Here is a 23,054-nt window from a genome sequence, read left to right as displayed (position 1 = left end):
ATTTATAAATAACACGGTAACAAATAGCCTTCTGCATATGTCTTCTTGTATTTTTGCCAGTGTATCTTTGAGATAAACTGCTAACAAGAGATTCCTAAAGAGACTGCTAGGTCAAATGGTAAATGCATATTTAATTTTCCTAGATATTGTCAAGTTTACTTTAAATTTCTGTATTTCTGCAAGCAATGCATGAGAGTACTCATTTCCTCCACAGCATTGTCAAAGGAATATTCTGTAAATATTCAGACTTTTGTTAATCTGACAGAAGCTGCATTTCTCTTATTAGGAGTGGGTTTGAGTAGCTGTATTTAGGGGACATTTGCAGTGCTTTCTATGAGAATTGTGTGTTCATATTTCTAGCCTTATTTTTTAAATATTCAGTTTTGAGTATTTCTTTCTTTTTAGAAGACCTTCATGTATTGGCCTACTAACTCTTTGTAGTATAGGAAGCTAATAACTTTTTAGTTTATCACTTAATTTTTACTTTATTTTTTTTTGTCATGCAAAAGTTGTGTGTGTGCATGTGTCTAATTAAACTTATTTTCCCCTGGATTTTAAGTATAGTTTAGGAAAGCTTTTCCTACAACCCAGTTATAAAAAGTTCACCCATATACTGTATTCCTAATATATGTATAGCTGTATATTACACATTTGGAATTTATTCTGGTATATAAGCTCAAGAAATTCCTAAAAATTTACCAAGCATGAGCCCATACAAGCTGGTTCCAGCATACCACTCACTGCTGGTGGGACACGCCATTGTCACTGACAAGCTGTTGGCTGGAGATACATGGATTGTTTCTGTGTGTTGTTTCAATTTGTATCTTCTTAGGTATAATGACTGTGTATATTTCATCAAGTCAATAAAGTTCCTGGTGCCTCAAATTTTCCAAATTAAAAACCTCTTCGAACATTGAGAAAAGGTGTCATTATTTTTGACGAACAGTATATTACAACTTCAAGGAAAGAATGTATAACTATTTGGTAAAAAATGTTCTATTCTCTAGTTGAGATTTTTTGAATATAAAACAGCAATCATTCAGTTGCATAATAGCTGCTACTTTTAGAAACAGCAACTGAATAGGGAGATGTCCTTGTAGGGAGATGGACATTATGTGTTAAATGGTCTTGTTTTTCACAGATTGGCACTGACTACTGCTTATAACACTTCATTCAATTTTTTTTTCCTCAGCTTTAGGGAATTTAATAACTCCAAATGGACACAAAAACATAATATGTAATAAAGACTCACCACTACTAGAAGCATCGTTCAGATTTAGCAGTCCCCCTCCGAGCCCTCTGTAACTATGGTAACTGTAGGTCCCATTTCCGTTGATGTACAACACCTCCTGGGAGCCTGAAACAGCTGAGGTTGAGTAAGTGCCCTGGGCCGCCTCTGGTTTACACTGTTTGTCAGCTGGAGCAGATTCATCCTGCAATGACAATAGCATTTCATTATTTATCAAATCACTGTGCTATTTCACCTTGAACAGGACTATCTTATTGTTATCTACATGTCTGCATTGAACAAGAAGAAAAATATAGTCAACGTTAAGTCAGTACATAAGAACATTTTCAATAACTTTGCTAAAAACTAAAAAAAGGAAAGCAAAGTAACAATGTGAGACAGATTGGAGATGGAGCAATTTGCAATTTCCAACTGAATTTAAAATTACGTGAAGAGAATTGTTCACAATAGCCAAGAGAAGGAAGTAACCTAAATGTCCATTGACAAATGAATAGATAAAGAAAATATGGTATATAAATACAATGCAATATTATTCAGCCTCAAGAAAAGAAGAAAATCCTGTCATCTCCTACAACACGGATGAACCTCGAGGACAATGCTAAGTGAAATTAGCCATCACAAAAAGATAAATATTGCATAATTCCACTTATTTTCGATAAATTAGTCAAGCACATAGAATCAGAAAGTAGAATGGTGGTTGCAACGGTCTGGGGGAGGGGGAAGTGGGGAATTGTTCACTGTGTGATTCAGTCATGCAGGATTGGGGGAGTGGTTCCGGGGGAGAGGGATCCGTTGCACAAAAATGTGCATGTGGTTGACAATATTGGAAATTGTTGGGAAGGTGAACTTTACATTAAAATTTTTTTTAATTTTAAAAAGAACTAGTTAGGTTTTAGAAAATTACATGAAGAGAAATAACAATTTACAAATAAATTTGCAAAAATTGGCTTTCTTGAAATTCCTTTTTTTTTTTGTAGTCTGCTCTCTCATATGCTCTCTCTCTCTCTTTTATTTTATGGCTATAGGAAAATTTATTGTGTGCTGATTCCACACTAGGCCCATTACATGCATCACAACAGCCTGACAAAGACTTGAGTAAACCCAGGCTTTTCTGCTTGTTTTTCTTTTCTTAAGTTGCGCTGGTGTCTACAAACCATGCTTCAAAACTTCTAACCAATGAAAGTTGTATGGACACAAATTATAATTGGCAATAAACTGTATATATGTTCATAGCAAAACAGATTGAATGAATTTCCCTTCAACTTTGAGTTTATAAAGTCTAAAATATATACAACATATATGACTTGTCTACTGCATTCTTCATCAATTCTTCTTTTTTTAATTTCTTTTCTTTTTTAAGAAGGAATTAGAAACAGATTTCTAATAAATTCTTAAGAATGTTTTTCATAATCAGAAGTATTTTTCAGCTTATATATTTAGAGTGCATGTTTAGGGAAACAAACTTTCAAATACATTTTTTGTGTGTGTGTGTGGCATCAAGTACTGGAAAAAGAGGAAAAGTGAAATAAGTTTGCTCTATGGACCCAGTAGTATTGCTACAGCCAGAGATATTCTAATCTTTCATGTAGTGAAAGCATTGCCATGACTATCAGAACTATGCAGTTATGACTTTGCTCTTGTTCTTCTGATCTTTTCAACTATAACTGACCTATTCAACTCTATTACACTCAGCTGTAGATCTTAGACATGTGATTTATAAGCTTTTCATCTTTTCATTTCTAGGTAAGATTATGAAATATACAGCAAAATTCCTCAATGTAAATTAAACTGAAAATAAGAATTTTCCTAGCATTGCCCTTAAAAAAAAAACATGAGCGGACGTAAATTGGTATATGAACTAGAAAGTCTAATTGTAATTCCTTGCATTTAAACCTTAGAAATCCCTGTGAAGGTAAATTACTTTAGAATAACACTCTTTCCTGGGAGAAACTGCATTAAAGAAGGGACCCATATACAATCAGATTTTATTGGTATCACTGGCTTTACTATTTAGTCTGGGAAGACAGCAAGTTCCAGATTTTTTTTTTTCTTAAAACTGTAAGTTGGTCTTTGCTAAATACCCAACAGTGGTGGGTTTTAGACTGTGGTTCTCTACCAAAGAAGATAGGGGGCCTTCACCAAATTTACCATTTGTAATATGGACTTTTCCTAAAGACATAACAATATATATGTTTTGGGGTTTTTTTGTACTATGATGAAATTTTATATTACAAATAGTAAGGGAGCTTAAATACTCTAAGATATTGAAGATGATATTTCTAGGAATCTTTGGTTGCTGGAAGCATGTGCCATAATAAGTAGGTCTAAGGTAAATAATTATAATAATTACAGTGCTACTGTGAAAAATAACTATTAATAAAGCAACATTAGTGGTACAGAAACACAGCAACGATTCGAATTTTAGAATCTGTAACCAGCTGTCTTTTAAATGGCATGTTACAATGACCGGGTGAGTGAAAAATGGTCTAACCAATGATGATTACCCCTCAGGCAGTATCCAAAAGTCTTTCATAAAGGTACAGTGAAATGGTCTCCCATCTATAAGTGCTCATCTCCTCCCTACCTGGGGACAGATTAATATGTGTATATATTATATATATATATATATATATATATATGATGAATCTGTGATATTTACATGGGTGAACTTTTTTCACATGTATAACTTCTATTTCCTATAAAGTAGTACATCTCAAACTACTCTCCATGGCTTCTGGGGAAATGCCTCAGAGTCTTCCCGAGACTATGGGACAAGGGCATAGAGATATGCTTTCATATTATGTCTTTCCTCTTTACCCAGACGAGCAGCTCTGTCTGCTGTCTTCTACACTCATAAAATCACTGCACTTAAAGCATTATGAAAAAACACTGGGCTGTGCAGTATTCTTTCTGTAGAGGCATGTAGCCATTGCAACTCTGAAAGAAGGCAAATTATTCAATACTTCAAAGCAAGTTTGATGTTCTTGAGAAGGGGCTAGCCTCAAACCCTCAAACAATTCTACCACTAGTGTAACTTCCCAGTTTCCTGATAGAAAACAACTTGGGGAGCATGATAAAATTTGAGTCTCTTGTTTGAGGAAACTCATGGCTATTATGATACATACCCAGTTTATTTTTCTGTGTTTGGAAAATGAAAACAGAATATACTCGCAGGAGAAGAGTTTCTTAATGATGAAGAAAAAGGGAGAAGGCATTGTCTCCACAATGTTTTCTCTCTGATTCTTTGTATGATAGAATTAATTTGTATTATTAAACGTGCTATTTTTTAAATGTGCCTCTGTCTTTTCATTATTAACTGTTATTACAAACCACAGTAACTGCACTGAGCAGGCAAATCATTAATCCTATTAATAATCAAAACAGGCCTTGTAGGGAGTCATTTGTAGTCAAACACAGATTTGCACTATTAATGTTTTGGCAGTCCACTATATGTTGAGAAATACAATGTATGAAAATCCCAGTAATATCTGTGCTGTAGTGTATTTTGGGGAGAGGTTTAATATGAAGTTAATTCATGTTTTTCTTGTGAATGATTACTATTGTTGGTTTCAAAGAAAGCATAAAAAAATAAGTAAATGACATAAAAAATAGATATCCCCTGGAGTCACATTTCATCTCTGTAAGCAACGTTTAATAAACATTAGTTCCTAAAGTCCTCAAATTTGACAGCTTGCTCCCGAGGTTGCTGTGAAGATTATTTTCAAAAGAGAATAATATTAATATGCTACAAGATTGCACATCTAGGCAATGAAATATATTTTATTCATCAAAAACTAGAAAAAATCCTATCCCAGATGTTACTAGACATATTTCAAATTTTCTTTAAAAAATTCCATTAAAAAAGAGAGCATCGATATGATGGGATGACCATCAGCATTGCACTAGATAATACAGAGTTGTTTTGATTCAGATTTCTTTCATTAAAAATATACAACAGATGAAAGAAACAGTTACGGTGACTTTTATAATTAGGCTTTGGACTTATCAATAGATATTTCCTTTATGTATATAAGTATGCACCTCAAATTTAGGAAAAAATTGGGCTTAGAATAGGAAGAGGGATTACTTACAGATGGATGGCAAGATTGGAATGATTTAGAAGAGTAGGCATTGTCTACTCATTACCCTCTCATCCACACACTATTTGGGAAGAGTGGTTTGTACTCCATCCGTAGAAACTGGAAAGGACAAACTTGAGTTTGCTGAACCTGATCTGGTACTTGGACCATACAGATTGAATTCCTAACTTACTTCAGCTGCCTAAGGAATCCTTTACTCAGGTACCTTACATAGACATGTTTTTCAAAATTAAATCTGACTGGTTCCACTCAACTTTTTGACAATAGGCTTCCAAAAAAACATTGCTTTTATATCTCCCAAGAATTCCACTTTTTCTTAGCTTTTATATTCTCTACCATCTGTTAAATATGCTGTATATTTTCATTAACTTTTCTCTGCCTATAAAGATTATCAGAAAATTCTAGTAAAATTTTCTGCTTGATTCAATAATCCAGATACCTTTCTTCTGTTTGCCTTTTACCTTACATTGTTATAGCAATTGGAGTTTGCAAGGCATTTTTGCATCAATATGGAATTATATTTTTAGTTCATCACTGAGATGGTCAGGGTACCAGTGATGCACCTTTTTAAGGTAAAAAGAAAAACTTGCATAGACCTCAAACAAGCTTATCACTGCAAAATATTAAACACGTGGATAATTCAGGCATCAATTTGCCTGAACTTTCTATTGTTACTAGACTTCTCCTAACTTTACATGTTCTTTGTAGTCTGTCTATAGAAGCATTTTTACTTTAAATTACTGCTCTAAATGTCCTCTTTGCTCTTCAAGTATGGATGAAGGGAGGGAGTGCAATTTATTTCACATATAAACTGCTGGAAAACATCTCTACCTTCTTCTTCCACTTGATAGCAAGTGTTCCAGAACTAAGCACATGTGGCTAAGAGTTTCCAGGGAAATTCATAAAAGATCTGAGAGAACCAGAGCTCTAATTTAAACTGCTTTCCTGCTAAGAAAAAAAAAAACCAGTCTGCACTAGAAGTAAATGTGATTATTACTTGGGATGAGGAGAAGTGATTTATGATGCCATCAAAACACACACACACACAAACACTCACACATATAACACTCAGGGAGTAACTTCTTTCATATGGTGAAGAGTATCCATACAGTCTCCACTTGTTGGCCACACAAATGATTAAGATGCCAACACAGAAGACTGTTCTTTGTAAAGACGCTCCCAAACTCACTGAGAAAGATAATAAGGGAAGACATGTTTTGACTAAATCTAAGTAGCCTAATAATAAGATCTGAAATAACAGAGAAAACAGATTTGGTTACCGACTTAAGAAACCGAGATAATAGCAGGATACCTTTCACCTAGAGTTTTATCAGTGTTCCCAGAATAGGTTATGTTAACAAACTCTCTTTGTAGCAATATTTACACACACACACACACACACACACACACACACACATACTGACATGATTTTATAAACAATAAATGCTTCAGAACTATTGACTTAAAGAAAAATACAAAATAAATACAGTCCTCAACCTGATATGTAAGGATACATGGCTGGCAAGAAGTAACCCAGTAGCTGGCAAAGCCATCTACTCTAAAATTCTTCCTGATGGGCATAAAGTTTTGTTAGTAAAAACAAAAGTAGAGACTTAGCACTCTTAAATTACAATCTTAAATGTAACACTACGCTATTTAGTTACTGACCAAAAAAAATCAAATTTAAAAAACAGATCTTTTTTTCTATAGGTTTCTAACACTTAATTTTTAGTTCCGTTGTTAATATGACCAAAATGAAAATTTAAATATAATGTTCCTTTGAGGTCCTAAAATCTGATTGCAGATATAATTTTTTTGGTCATCGGTTTCATATGTGTAGCATAATATTTTTCACCTCAGAAAAATCAGTTTTAACAAAGCAGTACCAAATCGGTATTTTTCACATTAAATTGTAATAAATGTTATGAATAAAAAAGATTTTCTTCTAATCATAGTATCTTTGTTTCTCCTGAGTTCTCATCTTTTCGTTATTTTTTTTTAATCTACATTTAAAACAACTCAAAACATCTTTTACAAAAATCCCTTTATTTGCAGTTGGGCTCTTTCATTAAAAAAAAAAACAACTTCCTTAAATCATTTTTTTCTTAATCCCCTTTAACACAATATTCCCTTTTGGTAAAATAGTTGCAATACTCTATCTGGTGATTCTATGGCAGACATGGTTTCTGATATTACCTATATAACTGTTACTCTCAAATTCTCATTTCCAGTTTCTGCCTTCCCTCTGAGGTTCATGCCTGCATTTCCCATTATTCAGTTATGTCCATTTAACACTTTGAAATTAAATTTCTCTTTCCTCCAGACACCCCTTGCAAAAAATTTTAATTAAAAATAAAAACAACACCTGTTCTATTACCAATGTTTCTTGTTCGAGTTACTGCATCATGTCAAGATTTTTTTCTTCTCTTATACAGGCTTCCCTCAGTCAAACAATAACAAAGCCCTCTCAGCTTCATCTTGGAAATGACCCTCATTGGCATGCATCTGAGAAACACTCTTTGCTAATACATAACGCAGAGCACCATAATCCCTCATTTGGGCTATCGTGATAACCCCCTGACCAGTGTTTGCCCCTACACATCTTGTCCACATCTTCTCAAATGTATCTTTTAAAAATCACTTATGTTGATTTCTCTTTAAAAGTTCCCGAGATTTCTTGTTTCCTAGAGAACAAAACCCAAAGCTCCTGGCATCCAAACCCCTTCAGAGTTTGAGAACAGTCTTTCCAGCCACACCTTCTGTCACTTCCTCTCTTGCACTCTATACTCTGGTCATAGCTTAAACTGAAAAAATAAATCTTACCAGTGTAATACTCTGAGTCACCTAAATTGCCGCATATGTGCACTGACATACAGAAAGTTTCCCACCTATAATTATTTTATGTGTCATAGCCTCTGATGATGGTTTGTCATCTAAATTTTAATCTTTTTTTTCCAAAATTTTCACATATGTCTCTAACGATGAATAACAAACTCAAATTTGCTTAAAAGTTTTTTAGTACTTTAAAAAAAACTTTTGTGTGAAATCAAAAAGTGTTATGTAGGTACAGCAGACTTATGTATGCCCTTCATCAAAAGTAAGGAGGCAAAAGGATGGTATTTTCCTTATAATATAAATTCCAGATTAACAACTATCCTCCCTAAATCTCTAATCTATCCCCCAGACACCCTCAAACAAAAGAAGTAGGACCTATTTATTTGAAATTATTGTATCTCTTCTACTGTATACAATTATCTTTATGAAATAAATGCAAGGAAAGAAAATAGAAAGTAAAAGATGTCATAGAAAGAGAACGAACACTTCAATTGTATATATAAATTAGTTCTTTAGTTCTCAGATTGCTAGAGATCAAAGACCTTGAACCAAACATCCTACTGAAGATGAGGTCTTAAAAAAAACACCAACACAATTATTCTAACAATTAGAAATTTCTCCAAAGCAAGATTCTAAACACTATAGCTATGTTAGAATCTTTAGCTATAAAAATATTACAGCTGAAATCAAATCCAGAACAAATAAGTATTACAGTTGTAATAAAAATTCAGAACAAATATTTTTAGCAATTAAACTTTGAGAAGCACAACAGAGATCAATAAGATTTTTTTTTTTAGAGCAGTTAACCGTTAGTGACTACATAAGAATCCTATTAACATGGTGATGTCAGAAGATTAAGGCTAATACCTACATAATGGCTAACTAGCATATGATGCTGGGCAGCCTGGAGAGGTGCATTACTTTATCAACAGTGTGATCAAATTTGATACATAAAGCTGAGTTTTAAAGGGATTTAATAAGTTTCTGCTAGTTAATTTTAGTCTGATAATAAGATTATATTTTTTATTTTATCCACATATAACATGTATATATATTATTGTTTAATGCTAAAATAATCTCATAAGTTTTAGCGCTGTTTTTGACTGTAACATTTTTGCTCAGATCAAATAAAAATAACACATGCCACTTCAGAAGATAAATTAAGAGAAACAAACTGACTTTCTTTTCATTTCTGTGAATATCAGTTTTCCCAAAGTACAAGATCAGGCTACAATTTATGTTAAAACTATGGTTGAATACGTTGTCACAAATGGCTACATAAACCGACAAAACTCAGGCCAAGTACTTTAAAAGTGACCTCTCAGATACGATTTATTTATCCCCAATGTCAGTTATTCAAAATCTTCTAGGTATGATTCTGGAAGTCTTTACTACCGGCTTAAGAAAATTAGGCTCAACTGGGAAAAAGAGCTTTGAAAAATACAATGAAAGTTTTTTTTTAAAAACTTGGCCATGGCAGACAATTTTCATCTTTTCCTATTTCTTTTTGAGTAAGCAGAAAAACTTGACTAATGATGCTATTTCAACAGGATGTTGGGAGGTAATCATAGGTGGTTTCAAAATTAGAAACAGGTGTGCCAGCATGGTTGAATGAGCAGAACAAAGAACAATCCCTTCCGAATGTCACTCTACATAATAGATTCCTTCACAGCTACTTTTAATGAACATTATGTGCAGTCAGATAATAAACATAATTCCATCTGAATTATATATCTTGAAGGAGCCATATAATTGAGATCTTAATTCCTACACACGTTGAAATAAAAGCTTACAGGTTATTATAATTTAATTTAAACTGGGTGTAAAAACTACCCATCCATTTTGATACTTCAAGTATATGCATTATGAAATAGTCAAACTAAGGTAATTAGAAAAGCCCTCAAAATGGTGATGCCTGGGGCTCCCCTGGTGGCGCAGTGGTTGAGAGTTCGCCTGCCGATGCAGCAGACACGAGTTCGTGCCCCAGTCCGCGAAGATCCCACATGTCGCGGAGCGGCTGGGCCCGTGAGCCATGGCCGCTGAGCCTGCGCGTCCGGAGCCTGTGCTCCGCAATGGGAGAGGACACAACAGTGAGAGGCCCGCGTACAGAATAACAAAAAAAAAAAAAAAAAAAAAAAATGGTGATGCCTGAATCACTGAGTGATGATGCTTTTACATTAATGTGAAAATAAATTTTAAAGGGAACGTGTATAAAACAACGTGAAATGATCTAAAGATAATCTACTGATGAATTTAAAACGCATCACTTAAGTCTGACTACATGTTGGTGTTATACGTACACATAAGTAAAATATGTCTTTTGTTAACTTTCCTCTCCTTAATAATACTGCTTCTGATTTATCATGGATAGAGTTATACGTATACAATGTTCTGATTTACCATGTTGACTGTGGGTGGAGGGTATCTAGTAAGAAGAGAAATATCATTGTTGACATATTTCTTCAAATATCAGATATAAAGTTTATAATTTTATTTCCATCTACAATGAAAAATGAATTATTAAAGAAGTCAGTAATTTTTAGGAGTTCTGTACTCTAACTTCTCAACATACACACAAATAAACCCATTAGTGTTCTTGAAAATACTTGTATTTGAAGAGTAGTGGTAATATCTTCCTTAAGATATCCTTAAGATATTGGATTACTTATGCCTACTCCATAATAAATTTTGGTAGAAACAGTATAACTCAGCTTCTTTTTCCCTTCCATTTTTATTCTCCTGGACTCTGCTAATTTCCCTGTAAGATTTCATCCTGTTTATGACTTCATCTACTTCTTTACACCAAAGATTTACCTCTAAATCTAAATCTGTAATTAAGACCTTTACCCAGGTCCGCATTTTCAAATACCTACCACACATAACTAACTGCATGCCCCACAAGTGCATCCCACTGAGTATGTATGTCAAAATTATACACTTTATCTTCTCCACTCTTAATTCTCCAGCCATAATTTGCTCTGCCTTCTGAATTCTTGATTTCAATGAACGACACCTTCATCTATCTCTGTAGTCTCCTGAGACAGAGATTTGTGCCATATTCAACAGGCCCCTTTTTTATTATCTCATGTGTACAATCCAGGACAAAATCCTATACAGCCATTTTATTTCTTAGTGAATTATTTAAACAATGTTCTATTGAATCCCTTCTATTTACTGGGCTACACATTCAGCAAAGCAGCAGAGATAGATCCTCAGATCCCTGCCCTCAAGGGACCTATAGAGGTATGAGGCAGGGGAGAAACTAGACAAGAAGAAGAAATAAAAAATATAAGTTATAATACTAAGTTCAGTAGTGGTAACCACTAAAAATGAAATAAAATAGAGTTATGTAAAAGAATGATTGGAGATGGGTGTTCCAGAAGGTGTCTTTCTGAGAAAAATACGTATGCCAATCAGGCAAGAAATGGAATGATAAAGAAGAGGCAGTCATGTGAAGATACAGGGGAAGAGGGTGTGTGTGTATGTGAGTGTGTGTGTGTGTGTGTGTGTGAACATTGCACTGAAATCCACTCTACACTTGATATGAAACATTCCTCGTATCCAAAGAGCTCTATGATCCCTGGGGTTTGGTTAAATTAGGTAATGTAAACATCATATAGCTTAGACTAGAATTTGCCTTACAACAAGAAATTGTAACAACACATGCTTTTGCTGGTACACTGAATATTCTCAATTTTCCCCTCTAGATGCACTTTCTAACTCTGCTTCCTGGGTGTATAACCACCGTGAACTTAACAGCTGGGCTCACCTGCTCTCTGGCTGCTAGGGTTTCATCAACAGGAAGCCCTGACAGGAATTTAGAGGGGAGAGCAGGGGGCATTTATCCCCCAGTACGCTTTCCTGCCGTGCCATGGTCTGGGAGCTTGCTGTGCTCCTGGATCCTATAAGACAGTCCCTCTTCCACGGCTTTGGTTCCCATCAGGTTCTGCTAATAGTTCCCTTCCATTGCTCCTCCAGGCTTGCTAGTCCTAGAGTACTTCACCATCTCTTCTTGATTTCCTTGGCCCATCTCACACCTATGTAAATAGTCCCTTTATTAAACAGTCTCCAATTACTCTTTTGAACAGGTTACCTGCTGGGACTCAGAATGACACAGTTCTGTTCACTATTGAGCCAACCAGTGAACGACGAGTACACTTTCTTTATTCCCTCAGTATTAAAATTTTTTTGTGTGGTGTATGTATTCCAAAACACTATATTTAATTGGCTAGTATTCCAAGACACTATTACTAATTTCCCCCAAGTTTTCTATCACAAATATAAAACCTCTTGGAATATTTTCCATATCATCAAATCCATCAGGGGTTCCATCAGTTCCATATTCCCCCTCTCCTGGAACTCTTTATCCTTTTATTCCAATCTAGAAAGAGGATTCTCTAGGTCTGCGACATAGAGTCATTCTCCATATCTTTTTCTCTCTCTCCCATTTTGTATTTTCTCTTCTTGGACTCATTAACTTCTTCCTTGGGTTATGTTATTGTTCCAGTGGACAATATTCTCCAGTAACCTTCTGAGAAAGGCTATACATAAGATAAACTCCAGAAAATTATTTTAAATTATTTTTACCCTCATGTTTGATTTGGCTGGATATAAAATTTTCTTCATAATTTTGCAGGTTTTGCTCCCATATTTTTTAGTGTTGAGAATGGTTTTGCTGGTTAACATCCTCTGGCTTTATGATTCTTTATATGTGACTTTTTTTTTTCCCTCCTTGGAGCTTGGAGTTCAAATTTGCCTCTCTATCTCATGTGCTCCGGAACTTACATGATGATGTGATTGACGTAGGTTTTTTGCATTTACTGTCCTGATAACTTTATGGGCTCTTTCATCCTGCTAAAGCAGGTTCTTCAGTTTAGAAAAAAAATTATTTTTGATAATTCCTTCCTCTCTATTTTCTCTATAACTCGAATTATCCAGATGTTGGTTCTCTTAAATTGATCCTTCAAAAAAAACCCTTTGTATTTAATTTTCCATTATTTGTCTATTTTTTTAAATTTCTGGGTAATTTCCCAAATGGCCTTCCAATTCTTAAAACGCTTTTTGACTATCATGTATATTTTTTATATTCCAAGAGTTTGATTTTGTTTATTGTTCCTTTTCATGCATTAATTTCTCATTTCAAGAAAATACCTTTTATTTTTTTAAATCTTTCTGAGGATACGAACTGTTTTGCTTGACAATTTTCTTCTGTTCTTTGCTTTGCTTCTGATATTTGAGTGCCAGGATCTATAGTTCTTTCTCTCTCTGGCTCCTCAATTTTTGAGAGAAGAATTCTAGTCTCCTTAGTGGAGGGAATAACTAGGCTGTCTATTTTTGGAGCTAAAAAGTGAAAAAGACCTGTAGCAGAGATATGTAATCTTTTGGTTGAAGAATTTATTTTGCCCATTTTCAGTATATTTTTCTTGCTGCTATAACTGGTACCCCTGGGTTTTGAGCTTTTTGCCTCTATTTCTCTACAGAATAAACCTCTTATCTCCTCCTTGGGTGGGAAGAAAAAGAGATCTCCTGGTAATACAGAATTGAGGAGGGCATCTAGGGGGTCTAATAACTTCTCGGATACACTGAATCAATTCTCTTATTTTCATATTCATGTAACTCCACTTTCTGAAATAGCTGGTGCCCTCAATTCTTAGACGTTCCAGGGTCTACAGGGATTGAATGGCTCCTTATCAGTATCTCCCTATGGTCACTTGGAGGTCAGATTTCCATTTTCCAAAAATGAGGTGAATCTCTCATCCTTTCCTGAGTCCTCCCTCATTCTCTACATCCGTGTAGATCTAAACTTTTTATTTTCGTTTTCAATCACTTTAGTAGGGTTTTAGTGGGGTAGAGATAAAGGCAAGGATTCAATTTTCCAGGTCAGAAGACATGTACACATTAAAACTTTAATGTATGTATTAGATTACTGGTAGGAAAAGTTTGTGAAGCAATGCAATATGTTTGGCATTTGGAGAGTTATGTTAAGTGTATCTTTTTATTTCAGATTCTTGCCCTTTGAAATGGTTTTAATATATGAGATGGCAAACTCTATCTGAAGTTCTCTTTGACAGAAAAAGAAAATTTAAGATACGTAAGCAGAAAAATCACAGTTTCTATTATAATGGCAGTGTAAGTCATTAAAGTTTATAAATTAAACATTTTAAAACTCTGTTAATAGTGGTAAGAGACAACACCTAGTAAACTTATCTCATTTTCTTTGTGAAACAGCTATTAATAGAAAAGCAGATCATGGTGACTTTCTATACATAAAACAAGGCATGTGGCAAAATACGGCAGAGCTGCTAAAAGACAGCACCATGAGGATGATTCACATCTAATAGAATGACCACATCCAAAGACTAGTGAACAAATTGGTGCAAGAAGAAGAAAGACCTTTAGAAGGCATGCCGCAGGGTTTTGCCCTAAACCCTTTGCTATTCAATATTTAAATTGAGACACATAAGTACAATGACGAAATACTGAACATTCAGAAACAGGATGTGAAGAAGGAGGGAAAACACTAAACAATGGGGAGTCAACAGCAACAGGATATGAACAACTTCATTATAGGCTAATACTTTATAAGACAAATTTAACAGGGCTAAAAGTATAGCCTTACACTTAAATCTAAAACATGACCTATACACACAAAGTGAGGAAGAAATATAACGTTAGCACCTCTGCAAAAATGTACAGTTATAATTAACTAAAACATTTATTAAAATATTTATTGAGCACATACAATGTGCAAGACACTGCAGTTATAGTGAACGATACAGACAGGAAGTTTGCTTCCAGTGAACTTACAGGTTAGCATGGGAAACAGGTAACACTTCAGATTTAATTATAATTGATTTAAGTCGAGCAATAGACAACGTTTAATATTAGGAATGCATAATAGGAGACTTAACATACAGATGAATTGGACAAAAATATCTAATGTCATCTTAGGCTGCATTAATGAAAGTATATAATGTCTAGAATGTGGACCTGCTGGCAATTAATTATTCCTTGAATAAAGAATGATGCTAACTCAAAAAAAAGAGAGAGAAATACTATATTATCAGGTAATATTTATTGGGCATTTACTATATGCCAGGAACTGTGCTAATTGACTGTCATATTATCTTGATCCTCCCATCCCAATGAATTAGATATTGTTAAACTCTCATTTTATAGATTGAAAAGACAGAGGCACAAAGGTTGCCAAGGGACTTATCCAAGTTCACACAGTGCTAAGTACAGTAACTGCGATCTCAATGTGGGAACTCTGTGTAGTGTGCAGGCTTAACTGATGTGCTTGGCTGCGCAACTCAAGGCTTCCTGGGAGCTGCACTCTAAACCATCATAAGCCGAACACGATTCAGGGGGGAAAAACCAGGTTGCTGGAAGATCTCAACACTTTATAATGAAGTTAAAGGAACTGAAGGTATCTAACTAAAGGAGACAAAAAGTAGTATTTGTTTTTTCATCAGGGAATTATCATGATCAGGCTTACTCTGTCAAACACTGCTGGGAACTCTTTTACAGGTGTCTAGAACAGGTAAAGGGAAATTGTTAGCCAAAGCAGATCTTACCCAATCAGTGTTCCACAGTATAAGTTAATTTTGTTAGGCACTTAAGACACAAAAGGCAGAAAAGAAAGATGGCTAGCTACATCATTTTAATACCCAATGCTTATGTATTTTAATGGGAAAGAATGTGACAATAGAATTGAGAAATTTTTCAAATAAAAACTATTCTGTTTTCTATCTGTTTACCTAATAAATAATACTATAATGGATGCTAAACATTACGTTTTTTGGCATGCCTAGTACTAAATATATCTATTTTTAGGTATATCTTCAGATGTTTTTAGGTAAAAATTAAAGCTTGTTTTTTAATCTTTTAAAATTTGCCAACTGCCCTAAATTATAGCTTCAAATAAAAACATCATTCAATTATTAAGGAAGGATTGTTTTTATTCTAAAATAGCCTTTAAAAATAAAATTACGCAAAGTGAAAAATAATGGAACTGCACAGGATGTTTCTCCATGAATTCAGCCTTATCTTCACTTCAAAACTTCTCTTTGTTGGGATTTACTCCGTTTGTTTTAACACAGGCACTGTGCAGGAGGCTGGATTTGCTCATAAGCAGTTTTTTTTTTTTTTAATATCAGTACGAAATCACCAAGGTAATGAATAGTTTTTAATTTCCAGGAGCCTAAATTATGCAAATGAACTACAACTTTCTTTCCTCCTCCTTTACTTTTCATGTGCCCTTGCAAAGGGAACGATGGGATACAGTTCTGTGTATAAACCAGTGAACAGCATGTAAGAACATTCCAGTGCTCATCAGAGGCTCATCCAGAGTTTCAGTAAAATGCTGGACCCTGCCCTCCACCATTTCGGTCCTGGTGTCTTTGGGTGAACAAAGAGGTACTGTTCCATCTGCCCCGCAGAGTCCATCTAAGTAAGGTTATATTCATCTTTGTAAAGCTCTTTGATACTACAGAGTAAAATGCTGTATAAGTTGGGTATTTAGCAATATCCACCAGAAAAAACAAAATAATCATCTTCAATTCCACAGAAGGCTAATTTAAAAATGAGGACCTTGTTCTAAGATGTATGCCTTTTCGGGTTTGCTCACTGAAGGCTGCCTTTTCCTAATTGGGCTCACTCATTCCTTCCACTACTTTTTTTTTTTTTAACACGTTTATTGGAGTATAATTGCTTTACAATGGTGTGTTAGTTTCTGCTTTATAACAAAGTGAATCAGCTATATATATATACACATATATCCCCATATCCCCTCCCTCTTGTGTCTCCCTCCCATTCTCCCTATCCCACCCCTCCAGGTGGTCACAAAGCACCGAGCTGATCTCCCTGTGATATGCAGCTAATACCACTAGCTATCTATTTACATTTGGTAGTGTATATATGTCCATGCCACTCTCTCACTTCGTCCCAGCTAACCCTTCCCCCTTCCTTGTCCTCAATTCCATTCTCTATGTCTGTGTCTTTACTCCTGTCCTGCCCCTAGGTTCTTCACAACCATTTTTTTTTTAAGATTCCATATACATGTGTTAGCATACGGTATTTGTTTTTCTCTTTCTGACTTACTTAACTCTGTATGACAGACTCTAAGTCCATCCATCTCACTACAAGTAATTCAATTTGTTTCTTTTTATGGCTGAGTAATATTCTATTGTATATATGTGCCACATCTTCTATATCCATTCATCTATCAATGGACACTTAGGTTGCTTCCATGTCCTGGCTATTGTAAATAGAGCTGCAATGAACATTGTGGCACAAGACTCTTTCTGAATTATGGTTTTCTCAAGGTATATGCCCAGTAGTGGGACTGCTGGGTCATATGGTAGTTCTATTTTTAGTTTTTTAAGAAACCTCCATACTGTTCTCCATAGTGGCTGTATCAATTTACATTACCACCAACAGTGCAAGAAGGTTCCCTTTTCTCCACACCCTCTCCAGCATTAATTGTTTGTAGATTTTTTGATGATGACCATTCTGACAGGTGTGAAGTGATACCTCACTGAAGTTTCGATTTGCAATTCTCTAATGATTAGTGATGTTGAGCATCCTTTCATGTGTTCGTTGGCAGTCTATATATCTTCTTTGGAGAAATGTCTATTAAGGTCTTCTGCCCATTTTTGGATTGGGTTGTTTGTTCTCTGGAAATTGAGCTCATGAACTGCTTGTAAATTTTGGAGATTAATCTTTTGTCAGTTGCTTCATTTGCAAATATTTTCTCCCATTCTGAGGGTTATCTTTTCATCTTGTTTATGTTTTCCTTTGCTGTGCAAAAGTTTTTAAGTTTCATTAGGTCCCATTTGTTTATTTTTGTTTTTATTTCCATTTCTCTAGGAGGTGGGTCAAAAAGGATATTGCTGTGATGTATGTCATAGAGTGTTTTGCCTATGTTTTCCTCTAAGAGTTTGATAGTGTCTGGCCTTACATTTAGGTCTTGAATCCATTTTGAGTTTATTTTTGTGTATGGTGTTAGGGAGTGTTCTAATTTCATTCTTTTACATGTAGCTGTCCAGTTTTCCCAGCACCACTTATTGAAGAGGCTGTCCTTTCTCCACTGTACATTCCTGCCTCCTTTATCAAAAATAAGGTGGCCATATATGTGTGGGTATATTTCTGGGTTTTCTATCATGTTCCATTGATCTATATATCTGCTTTTGTGCCTGTACCATACTGTCTTGATTACTGTAGCTTTGTAGTATAGTCTGAAGTCAGGGAGCCTGATGCCTCCAGCTCTGTTTTTCTTTCTCAAGATTGCTTTGGCTATTCAGGATCTTTGTCATTTCCACAGAAGCTGTGAAATTTTTAGTTCTAGTTCTGTGGAAAATGCCATTGGTAGTTTGATAGGAATTACATTGAATCTGTAGATGGCTTTGGGGAGTATAGTTATTTTCACAATGTTGATTCTTCCAATCCAAGAACATGGTATATCTCTCCATTTGATTATATCATCTTTAATTACTTTCATCAGAGTCTTATAGTTTTCTGCATCCAGGTCTTTTGTCTCCTTAGGTAGGTTTATTCCTAGGTATTTTATTCTTTTTGTTGCAATGGTAAATGCGAGTGTTTTCTTAATGTCTCTTTCAGATTTTTCATCATTGGTATATAGGAATGCCAGAGATTTCTGTGCATTAATTTTGTATCCTGCTACCTTACCAAATTCATTGATTAGCTGTAGTGGTTTTCTGGTAGGGTCTTTAGGATTTTCTATGTATAGTATCATGTCATCTGCAAACAGTGACAGCTTTACTTCTTCTTTTCTGATTTGGATTCCTTTTATTTCTTTTTCTTCTCTGATTTCTGTGGCTAAAACTTCCAAAACTATGTTGAATAATAGTGGTGAGAGTGGACAACCTTGTCTTGTTCCTGATCTTAGAGGAATGGTTTCAGTTTTTCACCACTGAGAATGATGTTGCCTGTGGGTTTGTCATATACGGCCTTTATTATGTTGAGGTAAGTTCCCTCTATGCCTACTTTCTGGAGGGTTTTTATCATAAATCGGTGTTGAATTTTGTTGAAAGCTTCTTCTACATCTATTGAGGTGATCAAATGGTTTTTCTCCTTCAGTTTGTTAATATGGTGTATCACATTGATTGATTTGTGTATATTGAAGAATCTTTGCATTTCTGGGATAAATCTCTCTTGATCAAGGTGTATGATCCTTTTAACGTGTTGTTGGATTCTGTTTGCTAGTACTATGTTGAGGATTTTTGCATCTATGTTCATCAGTGATATTGGCCTATAGTTTTCTTTCTTTGTGACAACTTTTTCTAGTTTTGGTATCAGGGTGATGATGACTTCGTAGAATGAGTTTGGGAGTGTTCTTCCCTTTGCTATATTTTGGAAGAGTTTGAGAAGGATAAGTGTTAACTCTTCTCTAAATGTTTGATAGAATTCGCCTGTGAAGCCTTCTGGTCCTGGGCTTTTGTTTGTTAGAAGACTTTAAATCACAGTCTCAATTTCAGTGCTTGTGATTGGTCTGTTTATATTTTCTACTTTCTTCTGGTTCATTCTCAGGAGGTTGTGCTTTTCTAAGAATTTGTCCATTTCTTCCAGGTTGTCCATTTTATTGGATTAGTTGCTTGTAGTAATCTCTCATGATCCTTTGTATTTCTGCAGTGTCAGTTGTTATTTCTCCTTTTTCATTTTTAATTCTACTGATTTGAGTCTTCTCCCTTTTTTTATTGATGAGTTTGGCTAATGGTTTATAAATTTTGTTTATCCTCTCAAAGAACCAGCTTTTAGTTTTATTGATCTTTGCTATTGTTTCCTTCATTTCTTTTTCATTTATTTCTGATCTGATCTTCATGATTTCTTTCCTTCTGCCAACTTTGGGGATATTTTGTTCTTCTTTCTCTAATTGCTTTAGGTGTAAGGTTAGGTTCTTTATTTGAGATGTTTCTTGTTTCTTGAGGTAGGATTGTATTGCTATAAACTTCCCTTTTAGAACTGCTTTTGCTGCATCCCATAGGTTTTGGGCTATCGTGTTTTCATTGTCATTTGTTTCTAGTTATTTTTTGATTTCCTCTTTGATTTCTTCAGTGATCTCTTGGTTATTTAGTAATGTATTGTTTAGCCTCCATGTGTTTGTATTTTTTACAGATTTATTCCTGTAATTGATAACTAGTCTCATAGTGTTGTGGTCAGAAAAGAAACTTGATATGATTTCAATTTTCTTGAATTTACCAATGCTTGATTTGTGACCCAAGATATGATCTGTCCTGGAGAATGTTCCATGAGCACTTGACAAGAAATTGTATTCTGCTGTTTTTGGATGGAATGTCCTATAAATATCAATTAAGTCCATCTTGTTTAATGTATCATTTAAAGTTTGTGTTTCCTTATTTATTTTCATTTTGGATGATCTGTAGATTGGATGTCTCTGGTGGACCAATGTCCTGAACTAGGCTCTCCTACCTCAGAGGCACAGGCCTGATAGTTGGCCAGAGCACCAAGACCCTGTCAGCCACACGGCTCAGAAGAAAATGGAGAAGAAAAGAAAGAAAAGAAAGAAAGAAAGAAAGAAAGAAAGAAAGAAAGAAAGATAAAAAAGGTATTTAAATTTAAATATTTTTTAAATTATTAAAAATAAAAAAAATTAAATAGTTATAATAAAAGGAAAAAAAGAAAATAAAATAAAGAAAGAAGAGAGTAACCAAATCAAAAACCAAATCCACCCATGATAACAAGCGCTAAAAACTATACCAAAAAAAAAAAAAAAAGGACAGACAGAACCTTGGACAAATGGTAAAAGCAAAGCTATATAGACAAAATCACACAAAGAAGCATGCACATACCCACTCATAAAAAGAGAAAAAGGAAAAATATATGTATATCTATATATAAAAAAAAGGGAGAGCAACCAAATCAATAAAGAAATCTACCAATGATAATAAACTCTAAATACTAAAGTAAGATAAACATAAAACTAGAAACAAATTAGATGCAGAAAGCAAACACCAAGGCTACAGTTGCTCCCAAAGTCCACTGCCTCAATTTTGGGATGATTCGTTGTCTATTCAGGTATTCCAGAGATGCAGGGTACGTCAAGTTGATTGTGGAGATTTAATCCACTGCTCCTGAGGCTCCTGGGAGAGATTTCCCTTTCTCTTCTTTGTTCGCACAGCTCCTGGAGTTCAGGTTCGGGTTTGGCCCTGCCTCTGTGTGTAGGTCACCTCAGGGCATCTGTTTTTTTCTCAGACAGGAGGGGGTTAAAGGGAGCTCTGGCTCACTCAGGCTGGTGGGGAGGGAGGAGCACGGAATGCAGGGCAAGCCTGTGGCAGCAGAGGCTGGCATGACGTTGCAACAGCCTAAGTTGCGCCATGTGTTCTCCAGGGGAAGCTGTCCGTGGATCACGGGACCCTGGCAGTGGCGGGCTGCACAGGCTCCCGGGAGGGGAGGTGTGGATAGTGACCTGTGCTTGCACACAAGCTTCTTGGTGGCTGCAGCAGCAGCCTTAGCGTTTCAGGCCCATCTCTGGGGTCCACGTTGATAGCCACGGCTCACTCCCATCTCTGGAGATCTTTTAGGCAGTGCTCTGAATCCCCTCTCCTCCCACACCCCGAAACAATGGTCTCTTGCCTCTTAGGCAGCTCCAGACTTTTTCCCAGACTCCCTCCCGGCTAGCCGTGGCACACTAGCTCCCTTCAGGCTCTCTTCACACAGCCAACCCCAGTCCGCTCCCTGGGATCTGACCTCTGGAGCCCGAGCTGAGGCCTCAGCTCCCAGCCCCCACGCATCCCGGCGGGTGAGCAGACAAGCGTCTCAGGCTGGTGAGTGCTGGTTGGCACGGATCCTCTGTGCAGGAATCTCTCCGCTTTGCCCTCCACACCCCTGTTGCTGCGCTCTCCTCCGCGGCTCCTAAGCTTCCCCCCCGCCACACCCCGTCTCCACCAGTGAAGGGGCTTCCTAGTGTGTGGAAACCTTTCCTCCTTCACAGCTCCCTCCCAGAGGTGCAGGTCCCGTCCCTAGTCTTTTGTCTCTGTTTTTTCTTTTGCCCTACCCAAGTATGTGGGCAGTTTCTTGCCTTTTGGGAAGTCTGAGGTCTTCTGCCGGCGTTCAGTAGGTGTTCTGTAGGAGTTGTTCCATATGTAGATGTATTTTTGATGTATCTGTGGGGAGGAAGGTGATCTCCACGTCTTACTCCTCTGCCATCTTGAAGGTCTCCTCCCCTTCCGCTACTTTAAAGTATTTTATGAGCTGTGGGCTTTCAGGATGCTAAATGCCAGGCATCCTTCATTTTAAATGACTTTTTAATTTTTTTTTGGTTTGCTTTATAAATGTGTTATAATCCTAGCTTAGAGACTCTGGTCCCATTTTTAAAGTAAACATATCTTTGCTATGACCAAACATAAATAATATATTTACTTATTTGGGGACCCAGAGGCTTATCTTCCCTCTGAACTTGCCAGGAATAACAGACAACTCGGTTTAAAACCAAAATTGATAGACTCATGTCAAGGTGGTAAAAAATATCTGCCCAGTTGTTTCCCTTTCATATTTTGTGCCAAGCAAGGCTGCTGGTTTCAAGCAGCTAATGGAAATCAAGCAAAAAAAGTTAGGATTTTAAGAGAGTAAACCTTAATTCAGTGGTTGGTTAAGAACAAAATTTGTAAGTCAGCTTGAGTTTGATTTATATTCATATATTCTGACTGATGTATATTCATATACTCATAAAACCTGACTGATATATGTATTACTTCTAAAATAGCAAGTATCCTCTCAAGGGCAAAACCATATATTCATCCATGCTGAAATATAGAGAAGAGTCAAATTTAAATAGTTTTCTTGTTCCTATTTCTTATTCTTTTTTTTTTTTTTTGTGGTACGCGGGCCTC

At 35.7% G+C, this 23,054-nt stretch overlaps 1 protein-coding gene across 9 annotated transcripts in view; it reads right to left on the bottom strand.

Moving 5' to 3' along the window:
* The window catches only part of NOL4 (nucleolar protein 4), a 395,653-nt gene that overhangs the window by 51,812 nt on the left and 320,787 nt on the right, over positions 1 to 23,054 (bottom strand). For all 9 annotated transcript variants that reach the window (XM_060310591.1, XM_030876500.2, XM_030876501.2 and 6 more), the window contains one exon: positions 1,253 to 1,433. In XM_060310591.1, the coding sequence (XP_060166574.1) occupies positions 1,253 to 1,433 (181 nt within the window). The remainder of the gene's footprint in view (positions 1 to 1,252; positions 1,434 to 23,054) is intronic.

The sequence above is a fragment of the Globicephala melas genome, chromosome 13 (assembly GCF_963455315.2).
Source record: "Globicephala melas chromosome 13, mGloMel1.2, whole genome shotgun sequence".
In the NCBI taxonomy this organism is placed as follows: Eukaryota; Metazoa; Chordata; class Mammalia; order Artiodactyla; family Delphinidae; genus Globicephala; species Globicephala melas.
The sequence above is the reverse complement of the archived record's forward strand: the minus strand, read 5'-3'. Positions and strand labels throughout refer to the sequence as shown.